The 22,523-nt window shown below is 35.2% G+C and overlaps 2 protein-coding genes across 2 annotated transcripts; one reads left to right on the plus strand and one right to left on the minus strand.

The window, feature by feature from the left end:
• Positions 1 to 1,341: 1,341 nt before the first annotated feature.
• LOC141342160 (dihydropyrimidinase-like) lies at positions 1,342 to 15,921 on the plus strand. Its single transcript, XM_073846555.1, has 9 exons — positions 1,342 to 1,730; positions 6,063 to 6,221; positions 6,382 to 6,561; positions 10,400 to 10,589; positions 10,744 to 10,900; positions 10,997 to 11,138; positions 11,333 to 11,475; positions 15,338 to 15,545; positions 15,661 to 15,921. The coding sequence occupies exons 1-9, from the start codon at positions 1,479 to 1,481 to the stop codon at positions 15,724 to 15,726; spliced, it is 1,497 nt and encodes a 498-aa protein (XP_073702656.1). The 5' UTR covers positions 1,342 to 1,478; the 3' UTR covers positions 15,727 to 15,921.
• A 1,087-nt stretch (positions 15,922 to 17,008) lies between these two features.
• LOC141343139 (dendritic cell-specific transmembrane protein-like) lies at positions 17,009 to 20,445 on the minus strand. Its single transcript, XM_073847741.1, has 2 exons — positions 19,387 to 20,445; positions 17,009 to 17,362 (listed from the first exon to the last, which is right to left on the minus strand). The coding sequence occupies exons 1-2, from the start codon at positions 20,443 to 20,445 to the stop codon at positions 17,009 to 17,011; spliced, it is 1,413 nt and encodes a 470-aa protein (XP_073703842.1).
• Between the last annotated feature and the right edge of the window lie 2,078 nt (positions 20,446 to 22,523).

A 22,523-nucleotide genomic window follows, 5' to 3' on the forward strand; every position in this document is an offset into this window, starting at 1 on the left:
CAAGATGTTGGATGTTGAAGCATATGTACTGAGGCAAATTTGCCTTTCAAAACAGCTGGAAGACATTCGTTTAAGTAGCCTACTTTATTGCTCCTACTGTATAAAGATGCATAGCACATTACAGACCATGTCAACGACACTGCACCAGAAACATACTCATTGATTATGATTATGCATTTTGCATTAAAAACCTTAAAATGATTGTCAGATGACTATATCTTCATTACAGCATGCAAATATCAAGATATTTGTTGGTAATGTTGAGGAAGAAGGTTCATTTGGGATTCAAGTTCCTCACACTTAAATCCTAAGTAAATGGCGCCATCTTGAGGCGGGGGGAATTTAACCACGACTAAAACAACGGCATGTTTACTATTTCTATGTAGACCTACTGTACATCTTGTTCGTTTTGGTATCTTTTAAAATATTATACAAATAATTATTTGAACGGTTCGAACTGGATATGGAAAACAACTGTGATTTTTGTGGTGTTGTTAAAGAAACTGCGATTTCATCTTCATTGTGTATGCTCAAGATTATTTTAAAAGTAGATGTTATTATTTTATAAGTAGATGTCTCTAACTTCATTTCTAGCTTGTTTAGAACATTAATACAAATAGAAATTGATGATGTCATGTTTGTTTTTGTACAAGATTGATTCTAAAAAATACAATTTCTTTTCTTACACAACTAATTAACCTATTTTACTTGGAAAATATCATATTCATCTAAAGAAAAGGGCTAAAGCTAAGCCAAATTGTGAACATTGTATAAAATAAATTAAACAATATGATACAACTTTGCATAATATTAGAAACAGAAAAGCTAAAAAGATATATGAAGCTCACTTTAATTTGGTTAAATAAATGTTTGTTTTTTTGTTTTTTTGTTTTTTATCCATGCACTTGTTTTTCTTGTAAGATGTATGTGTTTGTATTAGTATGCACACTGCATTTTAAAAAAGTTTCTTGATCGTTTTTCTTGGCTAAAAGTCGCTTTCTAGCAACTTTATTTTCGTGCAGGATTTTACGCTTATTAACTGATTGAGTTAAAACACGTGTTTCTATAACTTTTAAAGATATCCTGACACTTTTTGTTCAACACGGAGATTATGTTAAAGAGAACAGGTTTATTCAAAAAATTTAGAACCTGGTGGCTTCTGAAAACACTTGGAGTGATGAATTGATTTTTGAACTGAGCTCAGATAAATCATGCTCATCAAGTCAAAAACAGGCTGGACAGGTCGGTTGGGCAGGTTTCGCAATAAAATGGGTGTAAGTTAAAAAAAAAAAAAAAAAGCACCCAGAGACAGACAGAGATTCAGTCTTGCAGACCACACTTCTAACCCAACACTGATAGACACAGTGCTTCTATAGAGTTTGTGCATGTTCACTGAAAAAATCTAATTCATCTATAGAGCATAATTTGGACTCTTTTTAATAATCGTTTGTGCATTCGTTAGTAATCCAAAAGAAAATATGACGACTCCAAGCCGGATTTTGATTAAAGGAGGGAAGGTGGTAAATGAGGATTTCTCTGAGATGGCAGACGTGTATATTGAAGATGGAGTTATTAGTGCAGTTGGCTCAGATCTGCAGGTAGCAGCTGGCACACGGGTCATCGATGCCACAGACAGACTCGTGCTGCCGGGTGGAATAGACACTCACACACACATGGAGCTGTCATTCATGGGCACCACAGCTGTGGATGACTTTCATACTGGTACCAAGGTAAATGCAACTTATGAAATACGTTTTGCACATCCGTTATCGTTCCTTAACTCATTTGAATTAATTGTGTTAAATTTTGAAATAAAATATAAACATTTTTTAATTAAACATTGTTACTGTCTGGAGCCCCTATAAAACTATTCATTGCAATAGTCTCATAATTCAAGTCAAGTCACCTTTATTTATATAGTGCTTTTAACAATACAGATTGTGTCAAAGCAACTGTACAGTATTTAAACAGCACAATAGTGTGTAAGTAACGCATTATTGTAAACAATCAATTTTCAGTTAAAGGCAGTTCATCAATGAATTCAGTGATATCATCATCCAGTTCAGTTCAAATAGTATAGGATATCGCTGGAAAGTGTCCCCAACTAAGCAAGCCAGAGGCGACAGCGGCAAGGAACCAAAACTCCACAGGTGACAGAAATGGAGAAAAAAACCTTGGGAGAAACCAGGCTCAGTCGGGGACCAGTTCTCCTTTGGCCAGACGAAATCAGCAGTTTGTAACAATGTCTGATTGTAGAGAACTCATCAGGTTCCTGTGGAGTAGCGCCGATGGCCGTCTAGGTTGGCAAGGTCTTTATTGATGATCCGTCTCTGGAGCTCATCTGGTTGACTTTCAGGGCTATAGAAGTCATCTCCAGGTGGTGATCCATGATCTAAGCTGGGTACGGACTGGATCCGGGGGACTGCAGTGACCAACTGATCCGGATACAGGCTGGGTCTGGTGGCTACGGTGACCTCGGAATAAGAATGAAACAGACTAATATTAGCGTAGATGCCATTCTTTTTACGATGCAATGGGTACATCAGGTGTTATGGGAAGTGTTTTCGGTTCCGGTTGACCAAATTAATGCAGCCTAACAATCCTTTAACGGATTTGAATTATAGGAATGTGTTAATGTTTTATGTGTAAGCCAGGTTAAAGAGATGTGTCTTTAATCTAGATTTAAACTGACAGAGTGTGTCTGCCTCCCGAACAGTGTTAGGTAGATTGTTCCAGAGTTTAGGCGCTAGATAAGAAAATGATCTGCCACCGGCAGTTGATTTTGATATTCTAATCTAGGTATTATCAAATTGCCAGAATTTTGAGAACGCAGCGGACGTGAGAGACTATAATGTAATAGGAGCTCGCTCAAGTACTGAGGAGTTAAACCATTGAGGGCTTTATAAGTAATTAGCAAGATTTGAAAATCTATACGATGTTTTATAGGGAGCCAGTGCAGTGTTGACAGAACCGGGCTAATATGGTCATACTTTCTGGTTCTAGTCAGAACTCTTGCTTCAGCATTTTGGACCAGCTGGAGTTTGTTTATTTAGTGTGCAGAAGAACCACCCAATAAAGCATTACAATAATCTACCCTTGAGGTCATGAACGCATGAATGACATTGATAGCATAGGTCGTAATTTCGATATATTTTTAAGATGGAAAAATGCAGTTTTGCAAATGCTAGAAATGTGGCTTTCAAAGGAGAGATTGCTATCGAAAGGACACCTAACTGATGATGACAAATTTACAGAGCAGCCATCTAGTATTAGACTGTGTTTTAGGTTATTACTTATGGAGGTTTTAGGTCCAATAATTAACACTTCTGTTTTTTCAGAATTTAACAGTTGGAAGTTATTCGCCATCCATTGTTTAATATCAGCTATCCATTCTGTTAGTTTTTCAAATTGGTATGTTTTGCCGGGCCGTGAAGAAATATAGAGCTGAGTATCATCAGAGTAACAATGAAAGCTAACACCATGTTTCCTGATGATATCTCCCAAGGGTAACATGTAAAGCGTAAAAAGTAATGGCCCTAGTACTGAGCCTTGAGGTACTCCATACTGCACTTGCGATTTAAATGATACCTCTTCATTTATTGTCACAAACTGATGACGGTCAGATAAGTACGATTTGAACCATGCCAGTGCACTACCATTAATGCCTACATAATTTTCAAGTCTATTTAAAAGAATGTTGTGGTCAATAGTATCAAATGCAGCACTAAGATCCAGTAGCACTAATAGGGAGATGCAACCACGATCGGTTGACAAGAGCAGGTCATTTGTAACTCTAATAAGAGCAGTCTCAGTGTTATGATACGGTCTAAAACCTGACTGGAAATCCTCACAGATACCATTTTTCTCTAAGAAGGAGCATAATTGTGAGGATACTATAATTCTAATTTATGTAATGTTTGTTAGTTGCTCATCTGGGGAAATCCATTATTGAATGTTGTAAATGTACAACTTTGATCTACCCACTCGAATGCATTACTCATTGTTCCTTCCTTCCAGTTTCCCCTCTTTACCGTGTCTAATTTACAGTATTCTTGCACACCGAGCAATGCAAATAAGCTCATTGTGCTTGAATCAGAACATTTCATTTCATCTACTGACATAAGGCGTGTTTCCATTACAGATTTGCTCAAAACTTTGGCGATATTTTATAAATATCGATTAGAAAGTATTGCGAAATGACGGGGTTTCTATTAACCTATGGTATGCAACTGAAACGTAATTGTTTCCTCTTGCGATAAGTCATGACAACGGATTTTTGGGGGATTTGGCCTTATATTTATATATATATTATATATTGGGCTGCGTTTCCATTACCCTTTAAAATGCGCAATCTGAAAAATGCGAATTGAAAATACGCCTACTGGAAAAACTCCCATATATCGCAAACAAGTTTTTATGCTCACATGAGGTGGTTTTTCAGGCAATTCGAAAAAGGAATATCTGGCAAACAGTGAACAGCAAACGGCCTTTTCGCATTTACAGGTCACATTCTATTAAATATAGCCAAAATCCCACAAAAATCCATTGCCATGACTTATCGCGAGAGGAAAAAAATACGTTTTAGTTGCATAACATTGGTTAATGGAAACACCATCACTTAGCATTACTTTTTAATGGACATTTATAAAATATCGCCAAAGTTTTGCACAAATCTGTAATGGAAATGCGCCTACTTTTTCCTCTCGCGATAAGCATTGGCAATGGATTTTTGTGGTATTTGGGCTTATATTTATATTATATATTGGGCTAGCTGGGTTTCCATTACCCTTTAAATTGCGCAAATTGAAAAATGCAAATTGAAAATACGCCTAATGGAAACACGTCAATTGCGCAAAAACTCTCAAATATCGGAAAAAAAAAGTTTTTACGCTTGCATGAGGTGGTTTTTCAGGCAATTCGAAAAAGGAATATTTCACAAAACAGCAATGGAAACGTTTTTTTTTTTTTTCGCATTTTCAGGTCACATTCAATTAAATATAGCAAAAAAATCCCACAAAAATCCGTAGCCATGACTTATCGCGAGAGGAAAAAAATTGTTTCAGTCACATCATTAGGCGCTTTTCCATTACAGATTTGCAAAAAACTGGCGATATTTTACAAATGTCGATTACTGCGAAGTACTGCGAAATAACGGAGTTTCCATTAACTGATGTTATGCGACTAAAATTTTATTTTTTCCTCTCACAATAAGTCATAGCAATGGATTTTTGGGGGGAATATGGCTATATTTAATCGAATGTGACCTGTAAATGTGGAAAAACCATTTCCATTCCTTTTTCGAATTGCCTGAAAAACCACCTCGTGCGAGCGTAAAAACTTTTTTGCGATATATGGGAGTTTTTGCGCAGTTGCTTAATAATTCCATTATGCTTATTTTCAATTCGCAATTTCATTTTGCGCAATTTAAGGGGTAATGGAAACGCAGCTAGTTATTTCGCAATACTTTCCAATCGACATTTATAAAATATCGGCAAATTTTTGCGCAAATCTGTAATGGAAACACGCCTAGTCACTTGAATGTCATCTGATACATAAACTATTAACCCAGAACCGTACAAAATATAAAAGAAATATGTTTTTTCAGTTAGTTTTGTGATTTGTATTGTATTGTATTTTTTGTTTATTTTTTTAGGGGGGCATAACATATAATGCAATGCAAAGTACACTGATGATTGAGAGATGAACAAATGAATGTTCCTCCAAAAAATATTGATAATCAAATAAAGATAAAGATTTCACACCTGAAGGTGAACATTTAGAATTATACTAAAAGGCCTTTTACTTGTTAAAAAGTATGAGCTATCAATCAGACGTTGTGTAGTGGATTGTGTGCAACAGTTTTTTTTAGCAAAGTTTTGATCATGTTAATAAATTAGAGTCCATGAATAAACACAATGACATAAAAAGGGTGTTTATACAGAATTGTGGGTAGTCAAAGGTCATCACCCACGGTGATTAAGATGTAACTAGACAGTTAATTTGTAACATGTTTGTTGATGTTCCGCATCTTTACTTTGCTACATAATACCTTGTGTCCACAGGCCGCAGTCGCAGGAGGCACGACCATGATCCTGGACTTTGTCATCCCACAGAAGGGGTGTTCACTCTTGGAAGCCTATGAGCGGTGGAGAACAACGGCTGACCCCAAAGTCTGCTGTGATTACTCCCTTCATATGGCAGTAACCTGGTGGGATGACACTGTATGGCTACTACCATATAATTAGAAATAAATAAATTTCTATTTTTTCATAAATTTTATTTATGAAAGTTGCACTAAGGTCATCACATAGGATTTTTATCTGACTGTAAATGTGATGATATATCATTAACACTAACATATAAATCTGTGACTTTCTCTAGGTCAAGAGGGAAATGGAGACTCTTGTTTGTGAGAAAGGTGTCAACTCTTTTAAGATGTTCATGGCATACAAAGACGTCTTCATGCTGCGTGACCATGAGCTTTATGCTGTATTTGCCCAGTGTAAAGAGATTGGAGCAATAGCTCAAGTCCATGCAGAGAATGGAGACCTTATTGCAGAGGTAACTGAGTTTAGATTTACATCTTTAAATTTTTAATTTAGCATTTTGTTTGCATCTTTGCTACCATTCAGATTCTGGGAACTACCATGGAATTATGTTTGAAATGACACACAACCCCTTAAGGTACTTTAAACATGATGCCAGATATGAGGGGAGAACAATTAATGGAAGGACAGAAGCTCTTTTGGATGGTTCTCTAAGCAGACTGCTATGTATGCAAGAGTAGCTATTAGTTAAAGTATCTTCTTTATTATTCAGTCTTAAAATTAAAGGCTCCAAAAGGACCACCATTTCCCCAAAGAACATTTCAGTGAAACGTTCTTAAAAGAACATTTTTTTCTTAGTGTGAGGAACATTTAAATTTTTTCAACTATAAAGAACATTTTTTGGAATGGAAAGTTTTCATAGATGTTAAATGTTCTTAGTAAAACCATCCATTCCATACCAAAAAAAATAAGTGTTTGATCTGTTGGCATAGAAATTTCCCAAAGCTTTTTGTTCTTTCACTCCATGAGTTAAACTTCACCATGATTTAAGAGTAAACCAGTGTGCAGGTGTTTCTTGTAAATCATTCTTTGAATGCAAAGCTGATCAAGCCCTAAACAAACAGGCCATGTTACACAAGAACTGCCCTGTGCCTTTAAACTAAGTAAGTGACATATTACAAATTATATTTGGTCAAAAGGTCAAGGATATATTCTACAAAGAATGATTTTTCATGTGATTGTGTTATAAAACTAATAATAACCAGCTACTGACCACATTTATTTTTACACTGTCTGTTGCACAATATGTGGCAAAAAGCCCTAGAAAGAACCAGATGTGTCATGCTAGTCTTGATTGGTCAGAGTTCAATGAAGCAGTTTATTATGATTTACCACTAAAAGTAGATATTTCTGCAATTTCTGATGAATATAAACATTATTTGAAATACATTTTGCATTCTTAGAACAAATCACAAGGCAATTACAAACATGATGAAATATGATTCCACTGGAGGGCACCACATACATAAATGAGTTAATGAAGCTGGATTTAAGGCTAGCTACTGTATGTTTTTCATTATTTCCAAAAGACTATGTAAATCATGTACAGGGAGAGAAGGTGTAACAAATCAGTCAGTTAGAGCCTCAGGTAGGATAAAACACATCAAGACCAGACTTGACAAAGACTAAAACACATATCTGAAACAACAACTCTAAAGAGAGGCCGCTCTCCTTCAGGTACTGGAACATTAGTTTCTCAAAAGATAAGTATATGATTTAGTGGTGGGCCGTTATCGGCGTTAACGTGCTGCGTTAACGTGAGACTCTTATCGGGCGATAAAAAAAAATATCGCCGTTAATCTATTCTCAAATTTGGGTTGGGAGCTGGGTCTAAACTATGCAAGCTATGATGACTTTCACCTTGATAGTTTAACGCGGATGTATACCAAAGACTATAGAATATGGTCGCGCGTTTACGTCTCCTCCGCCAAAACACAGACGGGATCGCGTCGTCCTGCATTCATTAAAACCGAATCTACTATAGCGCGAAATGCCACGTAAATTCGTCGTTTTTTGGATTCATAAATCAAATGTTGGTCTGTCACTTAATTCAAATCGCGATATGGACTAGTGTCTGTGAAAACTGAAATGCAAAAAGACCGTTTTAATATGAATCCGGTATGTTCCGTTTGCCTAGCTGTATGTATAAACTCAATCTCCAAAACTGCTGTGAGTGTCACTTTTACCGTTTCATTTGAGAAAACTCGCATCATATCATACTGTATACACAGAAACTTCACGGCAACCTGTCAAAATAAAAGTACGGTGTAACATGTATCCCCACCCCCCAAAAGCTGGAAACGTAGGGGAAACACTGGCTACCATAGATATATATATACGTATATGTATATTTTTATCACACTGTACAACAATAATACTGTTTTTTTATTACAGTAAGGGCTAAGTTTAGGGTTGGGTAGGTGTAGATGTTAAAAAAAAAACAATCTAATAGGTAGAAAAAATAATTTCATTGTTAGTTAGTTAGTAAACACAAGTACATCTTATGGAACATAATTTATTTTCATCAACAAATTATCATAGAACAGCTTTATTGAGCAGTTTGTGATGCAGTTTGGAAACAGGAGATGAGCGCCTGGTCTAATGCGCCACCTGGCTTGAGAAAACCATTCTCAAAGACTTACTTTTAGTCATTATTTGGGTAGCACACATATTCTGAATGCCTTCAGCAGAATTCAAATTAGCCATTTTAATCTAGATTAATCTAGATTAATTCCAAGATTTAATCTAGATTAAAAAAATTAATCTATGCCCACCACTAATATGATTCAAAGAAATACTTCCTCTCTGTGTCTCTTAAATGAAAACAAACCTTAAGCTGAATTCTTAAAGACACAAATCATAGTGGTTTCACAGCGGCACTGAACGTAAACAATGCCACTAAACTGAACAAAACTCACATATTTTGGTGATTATTACGGTTGAAAATGGTCAATTATTGTCATGATTTGTGCTGTACTAATTGGTCAGACCGGAAAAAACATTTGGATTACTATAGACTGCCAAAAGTGATAACAAATCAAGCAGAAGAGTGCGAAAAAACTTTCTGAGAAATAAAAGGTTTTTGTGGTTCCTAAACCAGGATTTCCAGGGCAAGAATCTTGACAACATTCGTGTTTGTTCTTATAATTTTCGGTCAAGTAGGTGAAATATTAGGCTAATATCTTAATTAATACTGCTAGTACGTATCTTTACCACCTATTAACTTCAGTTTGTCAAAATATTGCACCCTTACCTGCTTAATAAGTTTTTCTCTATATGATTTTGCAGTTTCCATACAGTTTTTTTCCCCCCATGGTTTAGACAGCAGAAATTAGCAGAACAATGTATTCAGTAGTTCATTAACTGTGCAGTCCATGCTGTGGTTTACATCCGAGTATCGTCAATATGGCAGCGCATGCAGGTAACTGACCAAATTGTGACGTAAATGCAAACCCTCTATAGTCTCTCAGTATTCACACTTACACTTAGCATTCACACACAGTCTCTCCCTCCTCTTTTCTCTTCCCAGGACCCATTAAACTACAGGTTTTTAAAGCCTCTTGGTAAACTTTAATACCTGCCTTCACTAATTATGCAAATGCAAATTAACCTATTAAATTGTTTATCCATTCCTAAAAAGCACCAGAACAGGGTGACACAGAGAAATTTAGAACCAAAATCCTATTGAGTTCAGGAACATAACAATGATTGATCTAAAAACAGAAATGTTTTTCATTGGTGTTTTTCATGTACAGACAACAACATTGTCAAAATGATCTCCCTTCAGACATATCACGAAAAGAACTTAAAGGGATAGTCCACCTAAAAATGAAAATTCTGTCATTAATTACTCACCCTCATGTCGTTCCAATCCCAAAAAACTCTTTAGAACACAAATTGAGATATTTTTGATGAAGTCAACGAGCTTTCTGACCCTGCATAGACAGCAATGCAACTGACATGTTCAAGGCCCAGAAAGGTAGTAAAATAGTCCATCTGACATCAGTGGCTCAACTGTAATTTTATGAAGCTATGAGAATAAAATGGTTAGCATTGTGGCAAGCATTACTCTTTCTGTTTTCTTCTGAAAATATAAATGTGTACAATACTTTTTCTGCTTTACAAGCTTGTTATTTCCTTCAGAAATGTTATATATTATTCAGAATCTTTATATTATAGTTGCTAAATCTGATGCTGATGCAGGCTGCTGAAATACAGTTGATTGCTGTTCTCACAGAGCATGTATAGATTTGATTTTCTGTGAATATTGATTTGCTTGTTTTCTAACACAGGGTGCTAAGCGTATGCTGTCTCTGGGCATCACGGGTCCTGAGGGCCACGAGATGTGCCGTCCAGAGGAAGTGGAGGCCGAGGCCACACAGCGTGCCATCACAATCGCCCATGCTGCTAACTGCCCGCTCTATGTAGTGCACGTCATGAGCAAATCTGCAGCGAAGGTTGTGGCTAATGCTCGCAGAAACGGTGCGTGAGATGGAATAAGAAAAGCTTACTATTCACAGCAAATGTGAGCTGATTTTGGCACGTTTGAGGCGATATTACTTGATTTCTACATTTCTAAACTTGATTATCAAACACTCAGTATTGATCCTTCATCACACTGTCTGTTTCTCATCAGGTCGAGTGGTGTTTGGAGAGCCCATTGCGGCTGGACTGGGCATAGATGGCACTCACTATTGGCATAAGGATTGGGCTCATGCTGCTAGTTTTGTCATGGGCCCACCTTTGAGACCAGACCCCAGTACCCCTGGATATCTGATGGACCTGCTGGCCAAGTATGTAGGAACTTTAATAATTTCATTAAAGTTAAAAAAATAAATAATATTAAAAACATCATAAATGATGAGATAATAATGTGCATTATTTTACAGTGATGATCTAAGTGTAACAGGAACAGATAACTGCACATTCTCAGTGTGCCAGAAAGCTCTTGGGAAAGACGACTTCACCAAAATCCCAAACGGAGTCAATGGTGTCGAAGACAGGATGTCTGTAATATGGGAGAAGGGAGTGGTCAGTACTTCTCATTAGTTTTCATTAATTCACTCTTTAATAGACAGACGTAACCTACTAAATAAAGTCACAGATACTGTCTCGTTCTGTCCAGCTATCTATCTGTAACGCTGAGCTATAACTTTCTCATTCTTGGAAGTGAGGTGCAGCAACCGTCCAAAATAACTCACAATTTGGGTTTTTATTTTTCCCAGCACAGCGGAAAAATGGACGAAAACCGGTTTGTAGCTGTCACCAGTACTAACGCAGCAAAAATCTTCAACCTTTATCCCCGAAAAGGAAGAATTGCTAAAGGCTCAGATGCAGACCTGGTCATATGGGACTCAAAGGCCACCAGGTAACTCACAGCAGCCTAGAAAACTACATGTGACCTCATTTATATGCTCTAATGAATAATGAGCCCTGGTTCATTGTGCAGACATTTCGAACTGCCAGACATTCAATACGAATTCAAAATCTAGTTTAAATACATTTAGCAGAGGGCTGCAGCTATGCATCTATTTCAAAAGACTATTTCACCATTTCAAAACAACAAAAAATAAAGTCTGTGGTAAATGTAACTTGACAAAAGTTAAACTGCACACATTTAGTTACTTAATATAACACAAATTAAAAAACTGCTTTGCAATTCACATTTTCAGTATGAGTGTATGTAATTTGCACTGTTGAGTAAACCTTTCAAGTATTGTCAGTTTAGATTTACAGCAGATCTTATTTTACTTTTAAACTGTAAAGCCACAATATAAAATCCTTTCACGGTATCTTACTATGGTGAATTAGTCTTCTGGGTTTTGACGTCACAGCTGCAGCACTCTATTTACTAGTAAGCAAGTCAGGAAGCAAGTCATACTTAAGGGTCTGGCATTTAAACAAACTGCTAAAGCGAAGTATTTGAAATATCTGAAATTGTGCAGCTTATTTGAGGAAATGTGTACTTCAATTTTTCTAAATCATCAGACTTATAATTTCCACCTGGTGGATAATAAAAAGGGAAAAAATGCCCCATAAACTTATTGAAAGAGGCACTTGAGCCACAGAAAAAAAAAAAATATCATTAAGACTGCAGGCCTGTTGCATGAAGCCGGTTTTGATTTTTCACATGCACAAGCACTTAGCATGCAAGCAGCACTCAGAAAATGTAAAAATCAAGTTTTTCCTTGAATTTCTTTAAAGAAAACAGAACCATTCTGCATGATAAATCAGTGCCTTAACGTTACGCAATAATGTGGCATAAGGTTTTGATTGTACAATTTAAAATCCAGCCTTCTCGTTTCATGGGCTTCAGCTTTAACTTTTACATATCTTCATTTCATGAGTGCTTGAGATTATTTGTAATTGAATAAGTCAGCAGTGTTGTTGAGCTTTGTACATCACATGAATTGCTATGTTTTTGTTCTTCAACTGAAATGAGCATACAGTATTTAGAAAATGAAATCCATATACTTCAGTTTTTGGAGGGTCCTTATATTAGGTCACATATTTGGACCTGAAATAAATAGCTAAAAATGCTTTGAAATGCATAAATGTCTGTAGTTTTTTTTTTAAATACCTGGTATGAAGGTTAAGCAAGTTTCTGCATGAATGGGGTCATACAGGTTCTATAGGTGCTGAAAGTACTGAGGCAGATGTTGCCATGACAAAACATTAATACAGCGGATTGGTTGCAAAGACGTGACCATAAATGGAGAAACTCAAGCATTCTTCCTGCTCAAACGCGTCGTTTGTAAAGCGCACGCATGAGAGGAGAGGACGGAAACAGCAGACGGCCGTGGGTCTTATGTAATTGGGCCACGTTACTGCTCCTTTTCCCCGTGAATCTGGGCTAGCTCCCTCTAGGCAAATAACCAACCGCTGATGTGCGTTAAGCAGCGAGGAGCAATGTACTGAAATTTAGCGCACAGCACCGCTGCGTTAATCAGAGCTGAACGCTTGTGTAAGATGCGCTAATAAGAGACCAGTGACGTTTCTGGGTCCATATTAGACAATTAGGGTCAACTGGATGTTATGTTCTTAGCAGAAATTCATGGAAAGCAAGGCAGTTGTCCAATTTATATGCATAAACCTGACATTTGATTGGACTGACAGGCAATTCAACTGTGAGATTGCATAATTATCCATCTTTCAGATAATTATTAGTATAAAGCGTCATTATTTACCGCCTGTAAAGATTATTCATAGGCACCAAGCCACCAATGTTCAATAAGCTGTTAGATTTATTAATATTAATACAGTAAATAATTTACCACCAGTTAAAAATTTGAAACTGCAAACATGCCGCTTGTCAGCCAATGATCAACAGACAAGCCCCACCCCCAACTCACACTATTGGTTGAGCATTAGACAGGTCATTAACATATAAATAGGGAATTTTCATAGTGCCACACAGACAGTGTTCAAAGTTTTTGAGACAACCTGTGATATTTATAAAGCATAACACTGAAAATTTTACATATTTAAGTTTTACCAAAGTTCATATAGCATCAATCTAGAAAGTGCGGTCAGGTGCATTTATTAGCGTTTTACAAACCAAGGAGTCTGTGTTTTTCTACAAGCACCATAAATTAAAACTTTTGCAGAAAGAAACTGCAAAGAGAAACTGTCAGAGGATTAGAATGAGTTAGCAATATTTTATGCAATATATTTCCAGCAGCACAACCTTTACCCTCAATTTTGGGACTATAGCATTCATCATTTTGAAATGCTGGAATGTTTATTGTCTTTCCCAGCATTATAATAGATGCAACAATAAAAAGCATGAAATGCATGCCATGAAATGGTACAATGCACAAGGTATGCAATTTTTATTCATTTATAAATCAATTAATGAAAACGTTTGCACAGACAAGTTTGTCAGTCAAGCCAAATACAGTATGAAAATTAGTATCCTTTGCACAATATCAATTGATGGAATCCATAACTTTTACTATCTTTCTAAATTAGCTTTTTAAGATGACAGCTGTCATCTTAATAGGAAAACTCTTGTTTTTGCTGGTTGGTCTCAGTGTGGGAGACAGATGGCCATGCAGAGCTCATTCTTTGAGCTGCGCTGATACAGCAATAGAATGGTAAAAAAAAAAAAGCTGAATATGGGAAACAACAGATTTGGGCTGAAAAACTGTAGAATCTGCAAAATGTTAATTATTTTGCCAAAATAAGAGGGATCATACAAAATGCATGTTAGCTTTTATTTAGTACTGATCTGAATAACTGAATTTATAAAAATTACCCCGTTCAAAAGCTTACATGCGCTTGATTCTTAATACTGTGTTGTTACCTAAATGATTTTTTTAAAGTAATAGTTGTTCATGAATCCCTTGTTTGTCCTGAACAGTTAAACTGCTCTCTGTTCTTCAAAAAAATCCTTCAGGTCCCACAAATTCTTTGTTTTTGTTGTTTTAGCATTTTTTGTGTATTTGAACCCTTTCCAACAATGACTGCATGATTTTGAGATCCATCTTTTCACACTGAGGACAACTGAGGGATTCAATAGCAGCTATTACAGAAGGTTCAAACGCTCACTGATGCTTCAGAAGGAAAAACTATGTATTAAGAGCCAAGGGTGTAAACATTTAAACAGGATGAAGATGTGTAGATTTTTCTTTTTTGTACTGCCCTTCAGAAGCTACAGAAGATGTTTCCCAGACGACAAAATAAGTTAAATTTACCCTGATCTTCAAATTCAATTGCACTTAATACATAATTTTTTTCTTCTGAAATCATTGAGCGTTTGAACCTTCTGTAATAGTTGCATATGAGTCCCTCGGTTGTCCTCAGTGTGAAAACATGGATCTCAAGTAATACAGTCATTGTTGGAAAGGGTTCAAATACACAAAAATGCTGAAAAACCAAAACATTGTTGGGACCAGAAAGTTAAGAAAAGATGTGAACTTGTGAATGGAGTCATTTTTTTTTATAAATTACTAAACTATTATTTTCTCTTCTGGACTATATGTAAACATCTTTAATGTCAAATATCTTATTCAGGTCAGTACTAAATTAAAATAAAATGTATTATTTTGGTAAAATAATTAACATTTTGCAGATTCTGCAAAGTGTATGTCAACTTTTCGCCTCAACTGTATATATATTTATATGTACACATTTACATTACATATAAATGCCATTATATATGATAATTCAGTAAGTCAACTTGCATATTAATGTCTTTTGTTTTTATTTGTATCTTATGTTGTTTTTAGGGTGATTTCAGCAAAGACTCACCACCAGGCGGTGGACTATAACATTTTTGAGGGAATGCTGTGTCATGGACTTCCAGTCGTCACAATCTCCGGGGGAAAAGTGGTTTATGAAAACGGGCAACTGTTCACAAAACCGGGTGCGGGACGATACATCCCACGGAAACCCTTCTCTGAATTTGTGTACAAGAGAATTAATCAGCGGGAAAAGGTGAGACGAGTTTTAGGCTCTGCTTTAAGACTGCCCAGCATCCCCTAAAATTTTGAAATGTGGTCATTGTGCGTTATAAGAACTGTAGTTAATATGATACTATCTTTGTGTTTAGGTTGGAAAGCCCAGTGCTGTGTGCAGAGAACCGTACACTGGAGAAATCATATCTGTAGCCCTGTAGCAATATAAGAATAATGTTAAATTTACAGAAGATGATGATGAAATTACAGAAACCAAAAAAGGGCTTTGCCACAGAAAAAAACTTTTCAAGCTTCACAAATAAAGTTTTGGTGCTGTAAAGAACCCAGAAACCACTGCACTGCTCTGAAGAACCCATAAAACTGTTTTTATCTCCAATAAACTATAATATACTATACTCAAGAACCCTCTACAGTGAAAAAATGTGCTTCAAGGAATGACTGAAGGATCACTAATGCATTAGTGTTGAATAATGACCATTTCTGAGATTGTCCTGTGGATTGTTTTGAGTCACTTCCCAAAAATGCCATACAGTATTGTCAAAGACATGATTTTTTTCTTTTATTCAGCTAGGATGCAGTAAATTGATTAAAAGTGACACTACAGACATTTATAATATTACAAAAGAATTATATTTCAAATAAATGCTATATATAATATATACAAATAAATAGAACTAAATATTAATGGTTTACAACACTGATCATAAGACATGTTTCTTGAAAATTCAGCTTCGCTATCAAAAGAATAAATTACATAAAACGTATTAAATATAGTAGTCAACATTTGAAGTTGTCCTAAGACAAGAACGGGTATTGTTTTGGTCTTAGGACAACTTCGATGAAAGGTTTTGATCCACTTGAAATGTTGACTACTGTAGAAAAGTTACTGTAAATTGTAATAATTTTTCACAATAATACTGTTTTTACTGTATTTGTGATTAAATAAATGGAGTTTTGGTGAGCATAAGGTCTTTCAAAACCATTGAAAAAATCTTACCAACTTTTGTATTCTATTAGGATACAATTTTAAAACATGCAAATGTTCATTGCTCAATGACTTCCACCTCAATCTGGGTCTGTTAACCCCTGAAGAGTAAAATGAAAACCACGGCCCTGGTCACAAACAGTGCACGATGACCACTAGGGCTCCCCTTGGTCCATACAGCTCAAAATGATCACTAGGGCCCCATGGCCTATTATCCATTTGCTTACCATACACTGATCACTGGGTCATCACAAACAGGACACCTCCTTTCTGTATACAAGGTACACTTTTTGATAAAAAAAAGTGTGAATGTTGCGTTATGAATGTACTCCATCAAACCTGCGATTATGGCTGGTGTGTTGCAGACTTCAAGCATATTTAAACAGCGTCAGGGTTTGTGCTGTGCTTATGGAAGAGTAAGGGGCACCAAAAACTGGGCTGCAATAAAAACAGAAAAAGTTCATGAAATGTACTGTTTTAAAGATAATTGAATATATTTACTGCAAAACATGACCAACCTGCATGGCTAAAGTCTTCAGAGGTCCTTCATGCTCTTCTGCTTTAGTTTTGCGCCGCTTTCTTAAAATCTTTGCATGTAGATATGCAGCTCTTTTCTCTGCCACATCTGAGAAGAACTGCTCTGATAGCACAACCCTGAGCTGAATCATCTGTGACGACAGCAGAATCAGAACAACCAGCAAGGCCAGGACGACAGACAGAGGAACCAGAGACTGATAGAGCCACAGTTCCGGTTCAGGCAAACACTTCTTCTCAAACAGAGACACCGTGTAGGAAAAGTTTGCTCCTTTTGCATTTTCATCAACAGGTAAACCTAGAAATATTGTGGCTTCCTTTCAAAACAAAAGAGAAATAGAAAATAATAAGATGAAATTCAGACATCAGTTACTGACCCTCATGTCGATCTGGAATTGTATGACTTTCTTTCCTCACATAGAATGCTGTGGTTCGAACATTTGGCCTCACTGACTTTCACTGTTCACTTTTTTTTTTTTTAATGAAGCAAGTCATACATGTTTGAAACGACATAAGGCGTGAAATTAGGGCAACATTTTTATTTTTGAATAATCCCTTTAAACCTATAGAAATTAAAATAAAAGCTGTGGTTATGTTCAGACTGGAGCAGAATACATTTGTAATTTCATTAGTTCACAATCAATTCAGATGTGAATGAGAGTGAAACTGGATTCTATAACCAAAGTGACTGTATTTACCAATACAAGTACAAAATCTGTGGGTACATTCATAAACAGCAAAATACAGTCATATATGGATCCAGTTATAAACAGTTTGATTAAAAAAGAGAGTTAAACCAGATTCTTTAGGTACACCTATGGTACTTAAATATTAAAAATATCTGTGATTGCCTTGACAAAATTAAAAGATATGACGGATATTGCTAGTAAAAATGCTAATTTATATTTCCTCCTAAAACAAGTCTTTTTATCTTGCACACTCAAGTAACTTTATTCTGTTTTAAGAATGTTTGAATATATTTACTAGAAAACGTGTCTGATTATAAAAGAGAGTGAAACCTGATTCTTTAGGCCTACCTACGGTGCATTGCTTTTATTTATGGAAATATGAAAAATATCTGTTGTTATCTTCATACAATAGAAAGATATAATGAATACTGCTAGCAAAAATGCTAATTTATGATATTTCCTCCTAAAACAAGTCGTTTATATCTTGCACACTAAAGGATGTTTGAATACATTTACTAGAAAACGTGTTTGGTTAAAAAAAAAAAAAAAAGAGAGAGTGAAACTGGATTGTGTATGCCTACCTATGGTACCTTGCTTTTATTTTTAGAAATATGAAAAAATATCTGTTGTTACCTTCACACAATAGAAAGATATGATGAATACTGCTATCAAAAATGCTAATTTATCATAAATTAGCATTTTTGATAGCAGTATTCATCATATCTTTCTATTGTGTGAAGGTAACAACAGATATGATTTCCTCCTAAAACAAGTCTTTATATCTTGCACACTCAAGGATGTTTGAATATATTTACTAGAAAACGTGTTTGATTATAAAAGAGAGTGAAACCTGATTCTTTAGGCTTACATACAGTACCTTACTTTTATTTATAGAAATATGAAAAATATCTGTTATCTTCACACAGATATGATGAATATTGCTGGTAAAAATGCAAATTTATGGCATTTCCTCCTAAAACAAGCCTTTCTTGCACACTCAAGGATTACTAGAAAACATTTGGTTATAAAAAAAAGAGTGAAACCTGATTCTTTAGGCCTACCTAAGGTACATTGCTTTTATTTATAGAAATATGAAAAATATCTGTTGTTATCTTCACAAAATAGAAAGATATGATGGATATTGCAAGCAAAAAGTATAATTTATGATATCTCCTCCTAAAACAATTCTTTATATCTTGCACACCCAAGTAAATATATTCTGGTTTAGGGATGTTTAAATATCTACTAGAAAACGTGTTTGGTCTTAAAAGAGAGTGAAACCGGATTCTTTAGGCCTAATCTACATTGCTTGTATTTACAGATAGCCTACACGAAAAATATCTTGCTTTTTTCAGACAACAGAAAGATATGATGAATATTGCTGGTAAATGCCAATTTATAACATTTCCGTCTTTATATCAAACAAATTTATTCTGTTTGTCTACAAAACGTATTTGGTTATAAAAGAGAGTGAAACCGGATTCTTTAGGCCTTATTTACCTAACGTACCTTCTAACTAAAGTTGATTTTTATGGGAATACGTTCACAGCGGAACAAATACAATTATTTTCATACTTAGTTTAGTTTATAGAAACGTAAAAACACTAAATGATAAACATATCCAATTTATATAGAGCAACTACTTTGTTTACCTGAACTTTTATTCCCACAGGAACACGAAGTGGCTCCATTTCCCCGAGTCGTGTGCTCAGAACTACAATAAGCCAGTAAATCAGAGCGTCTAGACTGATAAACACCAGCCAGGTGAGACAATGGGTGAATATGGGAAGACTGAACTTGAGCATGGCTTTCCACCGTCGACCAGTCGGACGAATTGAAGGAGTCACTATATAACGTTCCGATTCGCTTTTGCTGAGCGGAAGAACACACGGCTTTCCTTTCTCCTTTTCCCGCTCGTCAAAACAACGGAAAGTTTTCGTGATGTATATATTGTTGTACTTTTTGTCTACGTGGAATCTCCTCAGGTAAAGAGCAGTGAGCAGTACAAGAAATAAAAGACCTAATGTTGGAGACAATATCTTCCCTATTGACGACAAAACGTTGGTCAATGCTAACACGTCTTGCGCAGTCTGGTTTAAAGCTTTTTCGGCCTCACTGAGGTGAATTTTAAAATCTTCCGAGTCCACCTTTGCTTTAAGTGTAAAATTAGCATAATAACTTCCCAACTGAAAGTTCCTAAAGTAATTTTTAAGTTGCTTTCCAACCCACTTCAGCATTCTAATATAATTCCCCAGGGGTTCTGTATTAATATCCAATAACTTTTCCTCCAAGTTGCAGAGGAGGCCTTTTGCCAGCAGCCGCATGTTTCGTAATGTGTTCTGGATGTTGAAGAAAATCACCGAACTGGTTCCTAAAGCGAGAAGAAGGCTCTTCACTTGTTTCATACCCATCGAGATCAAAATCAAGGCTCCAAAACAGCGTATCCTTTCTGAGAAATACATTGCTGGTGTTAGGCTTATACAAAAAACACAAGTGAAGGGAACCGAGACCTCCTGAACACATTTAAATGATAAGTGGAGGATGAGGAAGAGAAAGGTGCTCAGAATGAGGCTGGTGGTGAAACAGGTCACCAGGAGGATAAGTTTTTCCTTCCAGCTTTTTGTGGCGTTGGTTGTGTAGAGACCACATATTCTGGACCAGACCCGTTGTAGTCCTTCTGCCAGTTGATACAGTTTAGCTTGAATCATCATTTTACTAACCTAAATTACAAGAACAGAGATTTTGAAATTATTAATGGTTTCGTAACCATAATGTCTGCATTATTTTGATCTACATTGTCCATAAAAGATGAATACAAAATGTGAATATCATTTCATTAGATAACATCAATATCAAATCAGCTAAAGTCTTTTGTAATACAGTAGCACAAGCACATAAGTAAAACCTTTAACAAAATTAATTTGTTGGGTTTTAAATTATAAACCAAAAGATATATTTTGGCAATTTTGTGGTTCAAGCATAGCATGATGAGACTAAAGTCAGATAGCTTAAAAATAGCTCAAAAAAGTGAATTTAGTTTTGGAAAAAAAAGGTGTCACTAGGTCATTTTGTTATTTAAGCTAATTCAGTGGCATTTAGACATTTGTCAGTGTGGCTTAAGTTATATAACACTAATAATAAAATCTGATATTATGTTGACTGAAGCAACAATAAATCTGTTAAAACAATTTAGTCTTACATTTCATTAGATTTTGTGATGACTTGAACTCTCTGTCCTGTTTTAGAACAGTCATGATAGTATTTTACAGTTAGTTAACCTATTTTTTAACGTTTCACTTACCTTTTATTTGTCAGCAGTCTTGTCAGCTCACGAGTGTGTTGTGACAGTCCAGCATTCATCTTTTTAAAGTAAAGCAAGCGGAAGCTGATTTTATCCCACAGTTGTATACTTCCTTTTTTAGCCATCATCTCAGCACTTACTCATAACCACAGAACAGCGCTGACAAAAACCACCTCATGATTAATGTGTTTTCAGAAAATAAAAAACAATACATTTTAGTTGTTTGTGGAAAACTGTATGCTTGCTTTCAAAGTATCTTGATCATTTTGATATTGTGGGAAAACAAAGTTCACTTACAGGACAAAATTATAGCACTGCATTTATGATATAATAAATAAACACATGAATTAATAACTTAAAACATTAATAATAATTTAAATAACACTGATTAAAACTATCAGCTATTACATACACTACCAGTCAAAAGTTTTTGTACAGTAAGATTTTTTATGTATTAAAAAAAAAGTATTTTCTGCTCACCAAGCCTGCTTGTACTTGATCTAGAGTACAGCTAGTATTGAAATATTTTTACTATATAAAATAACTCTGTTATACTTGTTTTGATTTTAAAATGCAATTCTTGTGATTTTTTAGCATCATTACTTAGTCAAATGATCCTTCAGAAATCATTCTAATATTCTGATTTACCGCTCCAAAAACATTTATTATTATGTTTATTATTATGAAAGTCATACATGTGTGGAACGACATGAGAATGAGTAAATTAAGACATTTAAATTTTTGCGTGAATTATCCCTTTATACCTACAGAAATGAAAATAATATTCAAACTGGATCAGAATACATTTGTCTTTTTTTTCAGTTCACACACAATTTAGAAATAAATGAGTGTGAAACTGGATTCTATAACAAAAGTGACTCAAAACAAGTAAAATATCTGTGGATACATTCATAAACAGCAAAATATGATTGCTATTATATCGATCTAGTTAAGGTTAAAAGAGAAAGAAACTGGAAAAAAAACAGCTAAGCAGAATTTTTTTCAGATTTCTTTTGAATAGAAAGTTCAGAAGAACAGCATTTATCTGAAATAGAAATCTTTTGTCACATTATAAATGTCTTTTTCATCACTTTTGATCAATCTAAAGCATCCTTGCTAAATAAAATAATTAATTTCTATCATTTTAGGTTATTTATATATTTTTAGAATGATGCTGAAAATGTAGCTTTGATCACAGAAATAAATTACATTTTAAAATATATTCAAATAGAAAATAGTTATTTTAAATAGCAAAAATATTTCAAAATTTTACAGTTTTTGCTGTACTTTGGATCAAATGAATGCAGGCTTGGTGAGCAAAAGAGGCTTTAAAATACATTAAAAATCTTACTGTCCAAAAAACTTTTGACTGGTAGTGTATATACTGTATGTATGTTTATCATACATTTGAATACACACTGTACATTGCAATTTACCATTGATATATGCTACAGGACATGATTTTTTTCTGACCTTTTTCTCAAATGA

The sequence above is a fragment of the Garra rufa genome, chromosome 9 (genome assembly GCF_049309525.1).
Source record: "Garra rufa chromosome 9, GarRuf1.0, whole genome shotgun sequence".
In the NCBI taxonomy this organism is placed as follows: domain Eukaryota; kingdom Metazoa; phylum Chordata; class Actinopteri; order Cypriniformes; family Cyprinidae; genus Garra; species Garra rufa.

What these genes read in the sequence shown, in the direction of transcription:
- LOC141342160 (XM_073846555.1), top strand. Translation starts at nt 1,479, where the DNA reads ATGACGACTCCAAGCCGGATTTTGATTAAAGGAGGGAAGGTGGTAAAT. An exon ending in ACTTTCATACTGGTACCAAG is followed by an intron (nt 1,731 to 6,062) that starts GTAAATGCAACT and finishes TTGTGTCCACAG; the next exon opens with GCCGCAGTCGCAGGAGGCAC. An exon ending in CTGATGGACCTGCTGGCCAA is followed by an intron (nt 10,901 to 10,996) that starts GTATGTAGGAAC and finishes ATTATTTTACAG; the next exon opens with TGATGATCTAAGTGTAACAG.
- LOC141343139 (XM_073847741.1), bottom strand. Translation starts at nt 20,445, where the DNA reads ATGATGATTCAAGCTAAACTGTATCAACTGGCAGAAGGACTACAACGG. An exon ending in CTGTGGGAATAAAAGTTCAG is followed by an intron (nt 17,363 to 19,386) that starts GTAAACAAAGTA and finishes TTGTTTTGAAAG; the next exon opens with GAAGCCACAATATTTCTAGG.